At 31.8% G+C, this 13879-nt stretch overlaps 1 protein-coding gene across 7 annotated transcripts in view; it reads right to left on the reverse strand.

Moving 5' to 3' along the window:
* Window positions 1-7327: 7327 nt before the first annotated feature.
* Window positions 7328-13879, reverse strand: part of CYLD (ubiquitin carboxyl-terminal hydrolase CYLD) — a 125797-nt gene continuing 119245 nt past the window's right edge. For all 7 annotated transcript variants that reach the window (XM_075295462.1, XM_075295461.1, XM_075295463.1 and 4 more), the window contains one exon: window positions 7328-7662. In XM_075295462.1, the coding sequence (XP_075151577.1) occupies window positions 7469-7662 (194 nt within the window). In that variant the 3' untranslated portion in view covers window positions 7328-7468. The remainder of the gene's footprint in view (window positions 7663-13879) is intronic.

Raw genomic sequence — 13879 nt, forward strand, 5'->3', positions numbered from 1 at the left:
CATCAAAGACGGCGCTGTATGTAAAAAAAGATTTTCCCGCTTTTCCGTTGAAACTTTTCTTGAATTTTCTGAGCTATAAACCTCACGGAGCCCGCGACCTTTCCAAGGAATGCAAAACCGTGGAAATCGGTTATGCACAATCGTGGAGCGCGAGACCTTTCTAACGAATGTAAAACCGTGGAAATCGGTTCGTGCCTTCTGGAGTTATTGCGTCAGGAAGGAAAACCCGACTTATTTTTATATAGTAGATTTATATTTATATTTGAATGTGATATGAAGTAATGATAAAAAAAATAAATAAAATGCTTGTAAATATAATATGCTTGGATGCAAACAAATATTAATTTAGAAATAGCCTATGAACATATATGTGTTTAGAAAGAGAGATCTAAAGAGTATGCTGCAAGTAAAAGAATGGAAGTAACCAATTGGCGTCTTAAAACTATAAATACGCAATGAGAATTTCATTATAATTTTTTTCTACCATTGCACTATGGGCGGAAATAGCAAAACAGCGGCGAAAAGTCAAATTTTCAAAACGAAAAATTATTGGATGTTCCAATTGAAATTACTTTAGAACATTTTGGAAAGTACAAATCGAAGGTAAATTTAAAACGTGGCAACCCTGTCCAGGAGAAAAAAACCTGCCAATGTTTACCAAAATTTATGCAAATTTCGTGTAACCAAGCAGAGCAAAAATTGAAATTTTTCGTGCCTAATTTTTTCGTAATAAAAGTGAATAAAAAAAACTTTTAAGGATTAGTAGTTCAAAATGTTGTAAACACTTTAAAACATATTTTTGTTTTTGAACTTGAATTTTTGGATTCAACAGTGCTATTTTCATGTGAAAAATTTAGTACATACGTATATTTGCGAGGAATAGAACTAGAGTTGTTAACGATTGTTAATGAAAATCTTCTTTACATAAAGTTTGTCTGCCCAAATTTGCCCATACTAAAATAAATGTAATTTTTCTACAAATAGTGAAAATAAAAATAGCGAATTTTCTCATTTTGACTGAAAAAAGGATAAAAATGCTATCTTTACCTTCTGGAAAAGTAAAACCCCACATAAAACCGAATTCATATATGGAATGATTTTATTGAACATTTTCCATTCATTTGGACAAATCTTACAAATTTGTAGTAAACCTTTTACTTCAAGATTGGAACTGCTTACTTACACTTTCAAATACAATTTTTATACCCTTCACCACTACTGTGGTACAGGGTATAATAAGTTTGTGCATTTGTATGTAACGCCAAGGAGTAATCATAGACCAACCTTTTAGTATACGGATCGGCTTAGAATTAAATTCTGAGTCGATTTAGCGATGTCCGTCTGTCTGTCTGTCTGTCTGTCCGTCTGTCTATTGATGTATTTTTGTGTGCAAAGTACAGCTCGCAGTTTTAGTCCGATTGTCCTAAAATTTGGTGTAGGGTCCTGTTTCGGCTCAAAGACGATCCCTATTGATTTTGGAAAAAATCGGTTCAGATTTAGATATAGCTGCCATATATATTTTTCACCGATCTGGTCATAATTGGCGTGTGTATCAACCGATCTTCCTCAAATTCCGTACATCCGAATATTTTATGGGTCTCGAAAAACTTGCAAAATATCAGCCAAATCGGTTCAGATTTAGATATAGCTCCCATATATAGCTTTCGCCCGATTTACACTCATTTGCCCACAGAGGCCAATTTTTAACTCCGATTTAGTTGAAATTTTGCACAGGGAGTAGAATTAGCATTGTTACTATGCGTGCCAAATTTGGTTGAAATCGGTTCAGATTTAGATATATCTCCCATATATAGCTTTCGCCCGATTTACACTCATATGACCACAGAGGCCAATTTTTAACTCCGATTTAGTTGAAATTTTGCACAGAGAGTAGAATTAGCATTGTTGCTATGCGTGCCAAATTTGGTTGAAATCCGTTCAGATTTAGATATAGCTTCCATATATATGTTTTTCTGATTTCGACAAAAATGGTCAAAATACCAACATTTTCCTTGTAAAATCGCCACTGCTTAGTCGAAAGGTTGTAAAAATGACTCTAATTTTCCTAAACTTCTAATACATATATATCGAGCGATAAATCATAAATAAACTTTTTTGACGTTTCCTTAAAATTGCTTCAGATTTAAACGTTTCCCATATTTTTTACTAACATTGTGTTCCACCCTAGTGCATTAGCCGTCTTAAATTTTGAGTCTATAGATTTTGTAGAAGTCTATCAAATTCTTCCAGATCGAGTGATATTTAAATGTATGTATTTGGGACAAACCTTTATATATAGCCCCCAACACATTTGACGGATGTGATATGGTATCGAAAATTTAGATCTACAAAGTGGTGCAGGGTATAATATAGTCGACATATCGATTACATCGATGACAGGTATCGATTACAAGTAGATAAAAGAAATATATGAAATTTTCCTATATTCTAACAAGTGTGTTTCCTTAAGGTTTGAAAGGATTGAATACTTCTTAGTACTAAATTTGAGGAAACTTGGTTTTAATTCGGTTTTTGTTTATTTTTACGAACTGATAACAAACATTGAATTAAATTTTCTTTTTCAGTAGTAAATTCTTATACCCCACGAAGAAAACAGTATTAGTAAAATACCATGCCTTATTCTAGGTAATAAACTATTCCTAACTGCTTTCAGTTTAGAATTTTGGCGAAACTAAAGTTTTGAATTTTTTCCTTTAGTTTCGAAGGCGCTTTTTTCTGCGTGTACATTAGATAGGATCACGGCCTAAAGGAAAAAAAAAGTTGATGCGGTCACCCCCCAGTTTTGTAGCATATTCGAAGACAATTCCAGAACACCAAAACTTTTTTTTCCGTGCACCCTACAACCCCCCGAAATACAATTTATTGTGCTGTGTCATTTGAAGTCCGATCGAAAAGAAACGCATATCGTTATTCGTGGTTGATCAGGGGCTATATTTCGTGCATTGGTCATTTTTGACTCCGAAGTCAAATTTGATTTTTAATTTTTTTATTTCGCTTCGTATACCCCTATGATGCCCATTTCTGATAAGCATTATAAAGATCTTAACCAAATGTGAAACTTTTGCTTTTGAAGCATTTACTTATATTCATAAACAAAAAAGTTACAGAGCTTTTAAAAAGTCAATAGGTCACCCTACACACCACCAATAGTTTGCTGTGTTGTCATGATGTCCGATCGAAACCACATGCACATCGTTATTCACATCTACGAAATTAATTTATAAGGCATTTAGAACACAAAACCTGTTTGTCTGAAAATTTCTAACGGTACCTTTGTTGTTTGCTCGTTGTTTGCACTACGGCATTTTCTGCGTTATGCAAAGTGCATGTGTTTTTGCTAGAACAATTTGAGAGCCTACTGTTTTAAAATTCTAACAATCACTTTCGCTACATGATTTTTTAAGTCTGTCCATATTTTTGTGAGAGAAGGCTGTTGTTTGCACTTTTTTCAAATATTATCAACAGCCTTCTCTCACAAAAATATGGACAGACTTAAAAAATCATGTAGCGAAAGTGATTGTTAGAATTTTAAAACAGTAGGCTCTCAAATTGTTCTAGCAAAAACACATGCACTTTGCATAACGCAGAAAATGCCGTAGCGCAAACAACAAAGGTACCGTTAGAAATTTACAGACAAACAGGTTTTGTGTTCTAAATGCCTTATAAATTAATTTCGTAGATGTGAATAACGATGTGCATGTGGTTTCGATCGGACATCATGACAACACAGCAAACTATTGGTGGTGTGTAGGGTGACCTATTGACTTTTTAAAATCTCTGTAACTTTTTTGTTTATGAATATAAGTAAATGCTTCAAAAGCAAAAGTTTCATATTTTGTTAAGATCTTTATAATGCTTATCAGAAATGGGCATCATAGGGGTATACGAAGCGAAATAAAAAAATTAAAAATCAAATTTGACTTCGGAGTCAAAAATGACCAATGCACGAACCAATGCCCCTGATCAACCACGAATAACGATATGCGTTTCTTTTCGATCGGACTTCAAATGACGACACAGCACAATAAATTGTATTTCGGGGGGTCGTAGGGTGCACGGAAAAAAAAAGTTTTGGTGTTCTGGAATTGTCTTCGAATATGCTACAAAACTGGGGGGTGACCGCATCAACTTTTTTCGTGACCCTATCTAGTGTACATATCATCACCCAATTTGAGTTTATATCGCATAGTACGCAACCAATGTTTCTTTAATGGTGAACAAACTGTGTTTTTTTGGAGTGGCAAGCACATCTACTTTGTTTTATTCAAACCTAATGAGAGTTATATATACCTCCTCTATATGTAAATATATTTTCAAAAGCTAGAGGGAAACAAACTCTAGTAACCATTTAGTGATCAAACTGCACCTACACTCAAAAAAAGTTTACTTAGATCCAAAGATTTTAACCTTCCCTTAAGGGTTTTGGTATTGATTCCGAGCCAAAGATGCGACTTCTTTAAAATACAGAAATTTTTTAGCGACCTATCTGGCTTTAAATCTAGGACCAATAAAATTAAAATTAGTATACAGATCTCATTTATCAAATTTTCATTCTCTTGTCGCGGTTTATTAATAAAGGTACTCACGAACAAACAAATGCCAGTTTAAAAATCCAAATTATAACGGATACTTCAAAGTAAAAACTGTCTTAATTCCAAAAAAACTTTAATCCAGAATCACTAAATCCTCAAAATAAGTCTAAGCCGCCTATAAAGCGTTTTTATCTTAAATCTAAAGTTTCAATATTTCAGTTAATTTAAGGTCAATTTCTTTAAATCAAACATATGTTTCTTTACTTTAAGGAAAATTTGCTTTAGTTAAAAGACATGCGACGCAAATTTACAAAATGTATGTCCTTAATATGTAATATGTTAAATTGTAAATTTAACGGATACTTCAAAGTAAAAACTGTCTTAATTCCAAAAAAACTTTAATCCAGAGACACTAAATCCTCAAAATAAGTCTAAGCCGCCTATAAAGCGTTTTTATCTTAAATCTAAAGTTTCAATATTTCAGTTAATTTAAGGTCAATTTCTTTAAATCAAACATATGTTTCTTTACTTTAAGGAAAATTTGCTTTAGTTAAAAGACATGCGACGCAAATTTACAAAATGTATGTCCGAAATTTAATGAAACAAATGTTTGAAGCAAAGATTATAAACTTTATTTTAATTAAAATTTCATTATTTTAAAGAAATTTGTCCTTAATATGTAATATGTTAAATTGTAAATTTAACGGATACTTCAAAGTAAAAACTGTCTTAATTCCAAAAAAACTTTAATCCAGAGACACTAAATCCTCAAAATAAGTCTAAGCCGCCTATAAAGCGTTTTTATCTTAAATCTAAAGTTTCAATATTTCAGTTAATTTAAGGTCAATTTCTTTAAATCAAACATATGTTTCTTTACTTTAAGGAAAATTTGCTTTAGTTAAAAGACATGCGACGCAAATTTACAAAATGTATGTCCGAAATTTAATGAAACAAATGTTTGAAGCAAAGATTATAAACTTTATTTTAATTAAAATTTCATTATTTTAAAGAAATTTGTCCTTAATATGTAATATGTTAAATTGTAAATTTCGCATCCTAAAATGTAGGTTTATTTAATATTACGTAATATTGAATTAGTATGAAAGATTATGCAACCTTTACTTTAAGATACACAATTTACACAATATTAAGGACAAATTTCTATAACAAACAGAGATTTTCTTATTTTTTCTTATTGGTTATTTTTAGATCTTTTCTAAAATGGGCTTTCAAGGTCTCTCAATATGCAAATAAAAAACTTTATTTCATATTTACATCCAACGTTTCGTTGGTGATTTCCAACTTTTTCGGGCAACCATAATGTAAACAAAAAGACACAATTATTTCTATGTAGCGTATCATAAGTTAAACTCTAAACTTACATTTAGTCTTTTGTCATATTTTTGATAATTTTTAAATTGTAAAAAGCGACGGCACAGTAATACCACGACATTAAACAAATATTTAAAATAATTTCAAAAATAATTACAAAACTAAATTAAAATATCACAGATGTTTTTCCTTATGACTACGTTCACAGGAGATTGAACGTAAACTAAATAATAACTAATGTAACTAACATATTGAATTTTTAAATTTAATATAAAAACTCTTCAAATTTAGGCTAAGACTTATTTTAAGGATTTGCATCTTTGGTTTAACTTTTTTTTAGCATGAAGAAAACGGTTTTTACTTTGAAGAATCTGGCATAATTTGGATTTTGAAATTAGAATTTGTTTGTACTTAAATTAATATTGTTTGTACTTAATATATCGCAAAAAGAGAATAATAGTTCGATGAATGAGATCTGTATCCAATTTAATTTTATTGATCCTAAATTTAAAGCCAGGGAGGTCCGAAAAATTGTCTTTATTTTAAAGAAGCCGCATCTTTGGCTTGGAATCAATACCACAATCTTTAAGGGAAGGTCAAAATCTTTGGATCCAAGTAAACTTTTTTTTGAGTGTATACTACCATATCTAATGAGATACAGCAGGGGATCTAATAATATCTGGCCAGATTCACCAATTTTTACACGGGTATACATGAATACCTGCGTTGATATATCGCAAAAAATGAACGAAATACCTGCAATTTTTTTTATTTTAATGTGATTATACAAAACACGAACAAAAATTGGAGCCCTATCACGTTCTACAACTAACTATATGTCCAACTTAATCCCAAAAATACTGCAATCCCTCGATTTACGTCGCCTCGGTTCACGTTGTTTCGATTTACGTCGTCAAATTTTTTGTTCCATCCAACTTCGATTTACGTCGTCGATTTTTTGCCAACTTAATCAGAAACGCCTTCCATAAGTGAAATAAGTACCAACGCTAATGACATCGAAACATTTATTTCTGAAATTCTTACCGAAAATTCGTCAAATTCTGAAAATATGAATGAATAAAAGACTGAAGTTTTTTGAAGTTTTTTATTATGTACACGCATATACATACATAATTAAATGCACATAGAACTAAGTATCAGCAATTTTTAATTTGGTTTACGTCGTTTCAATCTTCGAAACCAATCACGACGTAAATCGAGGGATTAGTGTGCGTAAATTTTAAGTTTTCGCCAGAAACGCTGTTTCGAATACAAAACTTTACCTTTCTACGGTTTTTTTACTCAAAGAGTCTGAAAATGCCTGAAGTATAAGTTTTTGCAAAATTATATCTTTTTGAAAGCGTATCTTTTTATGAGTTTTATCAACTCTTATAATTTAACTTTTGAATGTGACTGAATCTAATAAGTAAAATGCAAAAATGTTTGGATTTTCTTTGTATTTATTGTTAAATTTAGTATACATTTTACATTTCAATAACATTGTTGTTATTTTCCTAAATTAACTGCAGTCATCTAAAGTGCAAAATAACTAATTACGAAAATAATAATAATAACAATAAGAATTAACGATACATCATAACATCAGTGCTCTGGTACATGCACATGTAGGCATCACAAAATAGGCGCTTGGCATGTTCCGGTAACATTTTATCATTTGAAGATGTTTCATTCACCACACGAGAACCTTCTTCGGAGAGCCATTGTGGCAAATCGGGCACTGTTATCATTTCTGGAATATTGTAGCCATTTTGTTCACCTGCATTAAAACGAAAAACATATGAGTAAAATACAAAAATATATTATTGTTTTAGCATCACTAATATAATTAACAGATAATATTTTAATTTAATTTAAATTTATTTCTTCATGAACGTAACATAGTCGATTAGACCATGTGACTGTTACAATTACTGCTAGAAACACTTAAATATAAAAATATATAAATAACAAATAAAAATACGGTAATCCCTCGATTTACGTCGTCTCGGTTTACGTTGTTTCGATTTACGTCGTCGAGTTTTTTGTTCCATCAAACTCCGTTTTAAATCGCCATTCGATTTACGTCGTCGATTTTTTGCCCACTTTATCAGAAACGCCTTTCATAAGAAAATAAGTATCAACGATGATGACATCGAAACATTTTTTTTTTTTGTGAAACTCTTACCGAAATTACTGAATTACCTTTATTTTTGAAGTTTTTTATTATGTACACGTACATACATACATAAATGGACTTAGAAGTAAGAATGAGCAATTTTTAATTCGGTTTACATCGTTTCGATTAACGTCGTCAAATTCCGGAACCAATCACGACGTAAATCGAGGGATTACTGTATAGATCTAATAATATTTTTTTTATAATAATAATAAATAACACGGAATGAAAAGAACAATATAAAACTGAGTTCAATAACAAATCACTAAGAATGACAACTTAGCCACATTCTACTACTTATAAATGTAGTAGAATGTGTAGGGGAATTCGTATTTGATTAAAAAGTCTTTAAAGAGGCAGGCAAAAATGTTAAACACCCGAGCAACTCCTACAAGAAACGATTTTTCTAACACAGAACATAACTTTGGAATGACAATATGGGAATTTCTAGTAGACCTACCAAATTTAAACAATTCAACTACAAATAAAGGCTCCTGAGCCCTAATAATCTTATAATATTCACGAAATCATTAAACGTACAACCGAGGAAGTCCAACACAAAATAAGTAATATGATCATACCATTTGACAGAGTACACATAACGCAACACACGATGAAATAGCAACCGGAGTTTCCTTACTAATTAGCCGTAGCTACCTGAAGAAACTGCCAGACCATACACAAATATAGGCATAATAAGCGCATGTACAATAAGCCTCTTCATTCAGATCCAAATTGTATAACTTTCGTAACATAAAGTTTACTTTGGAAATCACAGAGTTTATTTGCGCTTCAAAGACCATCTTGTCATCAATAATTACACCAAGACACTTAACAGAGGTCACAACATTTATAACATTATTACAAAATGGACACTGTCACTGTATCTAATGGAATATTGACAATCATGAAGCAGTGAGGATTTACTTATGTAATCGTAAATCTGAAATTTCATCCAATGCTCAACCACTTTCGACAAAATCGGCATTATAGATATTGGCCTATATTCTTCACTTCTACTTCCATTTGGTATCGGGACTATTTTCGCTATCGTCCAGTCAGACGAAAACACAGACGTAGTTAACAATGTATTGAAAACATGTAGGACATAATGGCCAATATACGGAAACATAACCTTTAAATACTTCAAACCAAATTGGTCATAGCCAACAGCAGTAGCTTTTATTTTTCCAGGCAATTGGCCGGTCAGTGGTAAACTATGCAGCGCCAGTGTGGACACCTCAAACGAGCGATACGCAGTGGAATAACATACAGACCTGTCAGAACGCTGCCCTTAGAACCGCAACCTGGATCACCTTTATGCGGAGACCAAGATCATCCCAGTGCGTCGACACAACTACATGTTGTCATAGCAGTGCCTCTTGGGTTGCCATCGAAGTTGTCATCCGAATCACTATCTTGTGGATAGACAACCTCCACCCAGGAATGTAAGGGTTGACCTTCACATTCTAGAGCCCGAGATCCAGCGTTACAAAAGAGAGCCTCTAGATCAGACAGCATACCAGACGGGTCTGAACAGGATTCATGAGGATACTGTAGCTGAAGCGGTGAGAGCCTACAAGTTTAATACTGTTCTCGGAGTCCGACCGCCGCCTATAGCACCGGAGGAGAGAGACCTCCCACGGCAGACAAGGGTAGTTTTGGCCCAACTAAGATCAGGCAAGTGCAGCCGCCTCAATTCATACTTATCAGTGATTGATAGCAGCGTAGCTGACGTGTGTCCCATCTGTAATCAAGGGCCACATGACAATCGTCACCTTTTTGCTTGCCCAGCTAATCCTACCCGTCTCACTACCAGATCACTCTGGACACTCCCCATCAGCGTTGCCAGAATTGTTTCACCAAAAACCGCTAGATTTGCCCAAAAAAATAGCTAAAAAAAGCTAAAAAATGCTAAAAAATAGCTAGAAAAAAAGCTAAATTGTTTGTATCAAAAGTCACATTTTTGATTGAAATTTAACAAACTTAAAGGCTTTATTTCACTTACAATGCATATTATTTTCATTTTAATTCCACTTCTGTGAGACTGTAACAATATCTAAGGCATATTAGCTCTGTTTGCGTATTCGATACATTTTGATTACTATCACAAATTTTTTACTGGAAGTCCTTCGTTTTGTGGGAGCTACCTTCCCAACACCTCTATTTTATTTACTTGTTATTTTAAAATATTAAATGATCTAAGCATGCTTTAGATTTGGTAAAAAAATGATTTGTCATTTTTTAAAATAAAATTTTAGTTTGGATTTGAAATTGTGAAAAAATTCGAAATACATTACTTTTATTTAAATTGTAGAAAATACCTATAGTTTACATTTCTCAGTAAAAACATTTTCCTTTTCTTCATGAGCTATCAAAGTGCTTTAAAAACGTGCTAACGCAAACTTAAATTTCCAAATTCAGACTCGACTTCAAGTAGAAATTATTGTATATATACGTTTTTAAAATAAAGTGTTGAAAAACATCTTCTATTTTTGAACGCTATTTTGGTTTGTGGTTAAGATGCAAAAACTCCTCACATTTAAAGACTATTTCATTAATTCTTCCTTCTTTCATGAAAACATACCCATTTTTAAGTTGAATCACTTAATTATAAGGACAAAACGACTTTATCGTCTTTTGGACAAGGAAAACAGTTTATATATTATAACCAAAATTCGCGTTCGTATTTTAAGGAGACGACAATATTCTACTATTTTAATTTAGTAATATCGTAATAACTTTAGAATATTATAATAACATAAAAAGGATAAACGAGTCAAATGATAATATTCCCAATAATTTACTGACAGTTTATCTAACAAATTTGTATGGTAATAGTAGATTTAAAGTTTACGATAACTTTTATGTATATAATGAAAAAACTTTACAACAAGGTGTATTTGCTACAAAAATGCCCGCATAATGGCTGGACTCATTATTAATGTTTCACCTGAGCTTTGAAATATGTGGAAACCCTTATACTTGCAGCAAGGCTTAGATAAAAACGCCGATTTATCCATATTTCAATAGAAACATGTCGAAAATAAAAAAAGCCAAAAATAGCTAAAAGGGTCATGAAAAAAAGCCAGAAAAAAAGCTAAAAGCTAAATGCATTTTTTTCCCGCTAAACGTCTTCAAAAAAAGCCAAATCTAGCGGGAAAAAAGCTAAATTGGCAACGCTGCTCCCCATCCTTGTCGCAGAGTTCCTTGATCTGGCTACCAGCTGAACTACACAAGCATAGAACAAAATGGATGAAACTACATTAAAAACTGTTACAACAACAACATTTTTCCAAATGCATCTACTAACTCCACATAATAAAAACCATTGCCACACATCAAACCACCCTATGAAAAACAAGTACCTACTGTATTATCCGCTTGACCACATTGTAAGTCAATATTTGATAGGGAATTTGTGGTCATAACTGACAAACCAGTTAACTATGGACATAGATCTAAATTGTAACCGATTAAAATACAATTTTGCACACATAATAAATGTATGAGTGCTATATGTAGGTTAGGTTAAAGTGGCAGCACTTAGACTATTCAGTCCATTCCCAATAAACACAGGATGAGCGTTTTTCAAATGCAACAAGTTTTCGGTTTGAGGGTAAATGTAATTTTCAATATAAATTCAACTTGACTTAAAACAGCTCATCTTCAATACATCTTCAAATTGGTTGTAAATTACATTCAATTTGCCAAAATGTTGACGAAATCATTGAAAAGGTGTTGAAGATAATATGAGAAAACTTTGACAAAACACCACTACCCTAAAAATGCAACGCAAAAACCATGTGGTTTTTAATACTTCTTTGTGCAACGAAGTTCGTGGTCAAGTGGAAGAAATAAAAAAAAATGGAAAATTTTAGACAAATTTGCTGCAAATAGTTTATAATAATAGGTAAGTGAAAAAAAAAATTAAATAAAATTTTAAGGAAGTCACTAAATGTATATATATCTCTTTGCCGAAAACTAAAATTATGGATTCTACGTTTTTGAAAACATTAAAAAGCTGATCGATGAAAAAATGTTGGACAATTAAGTGGAACTGTTTCAAGTAGTTTATAATAATTGATAAGTCAATATGAAAAATTAAATCAACATTTTTGAGAAGTCACTAAATTTAAATATTTTTGCAGAAAACTAAAATCTTTGGTGCTACATTCTTGCAAACATTATGAAGCTGGCCGATGAAAAATGAATGGCTTATCAGAAAAAGTTTCCAGAAAGATTTCAAAGTGCAACCAATTAAAATTGTTAAAAACTTGATATTATTCCATATCATTAACTTCTGGATGAAAATGTGCATCACATCGTCAGTTTAATTTACATCCTATTGTCAGCTTAAAATGGATATTATGTGAATTCCTTCTGCTGGAAATCTATGCTAACACGCGGTCCATCACGTTCCTAATTTCAAATTGCCCGCATATTAATTTCAATGCAGTTTTATGACATAAGCAGGAAGGAAATCGAATTATCAATGCAAAAGTGTTTACAAATAATGTTTAAGATATTTAAAGTTTTGTTGTTTTGTTCTTATTTGTTTATATGTTTAATAAGATATTTATTTTTCAATTAGTATTGTAGTGTAGTGTATTATTATATATATTAATTTGACGAAAATGAATAAATTATACAAAATTCATAGAATTTTGGCTTTGACTTTCAATTAGAAGTGGCGATAACATTTATACAAATTTTGGTCGAAAAGTGTTTGCAACAATGTTAATTTTTAATTTGACTCGCATCGAAAATTGTTTGAGAAATTGTTGAGTAGCGATGCATTTCAATTTGAGGAGAACACTTGAGAAATTATTGCTATTGTATCGAATTTTACTGTTGAGGGTAATGTCTGTTTTTTTGTTGAGAACGCGATTTTCTCAACAATTTCTCAACTTGAATATTACCCTAATCCTTTCAAAAATGTTTGAAAAATTGTTGAAATCTAGCATTTTTCAAACGTTTGTGTTTATTGGGTTGTTATATACAGCGCACTCGCGGTAACGTTAACACCGCATAACGTGAACTCGCTTTTTCATACACTAACTACTCCGTAAAGGTGGGTATTAAGTTCGAGTTTAGCCGCTAAAGGTGAGTATTAAGTTCGAGTTTAGTCGCTAAAATCGTCATTTTTTCACTAAAATGAAAACTAATTAAGTAAAAAAAGGCATAAAATTATACATATTTGTTGCAGATTTCATTATAACTTGATGGAGAATAGCCCAAAGCAAATTTTCACAAAGTTTGTATTCCATAAAATGGATTATTAAAGAAAAGTAATCGTGAAAAAATGACGATTTTAGCTGCTAAACTCGAACTTAATACCCACCATAAACTCCAACTTAATACCCACCTTAAAATCGTCATTTTTTCACGATTACTTTTCTTTAATAATCCATTTTGAGGAATAAAAACTTTGTAAAAATTTGCTTTGGGATATTCCCAAGTTATAATAAAATTTGCAACAAATGTGTACAATTTTATGCCTTTTCTTACTGATTTAGTTTTCACTTTAGCGGCTAAACTCGAACTTAATACTCACCTTAACGCTGAAAAACATGAAATTTGACGTTTAACCCTTTCACTACCGAAATAAAACTAATGATAAAAACTTTTATTTTTCTTCTGTTTTTACTTATACTAACATCGTTTAGAACAAAAATTGTCATTTTGAAAACCTACCTCAAATACTTCAAGAGCTATATGAGCTTGTTCTGAAAACTTGATTCTTGAATTGTGACCAAATAGCCTTACGAAAATAAGCGCTATTTGGCCTATAATATCTTTCATAGTGTGAGAAAAA

This window comes from Haematobia irritans, chromosome 2, assembly GCF_050003625.1.
Source record: "Haematobia irritans isolate KBUSLIRL chromosome 2, ASM5000362v1, whole genome shotgun sequence".
Taxonomy (NCBI): Eukaryota; Metazoa; Arthropoda; class Insecta; order Diptera; family Muscidae; genus Haematobia; species Haematobia irritans.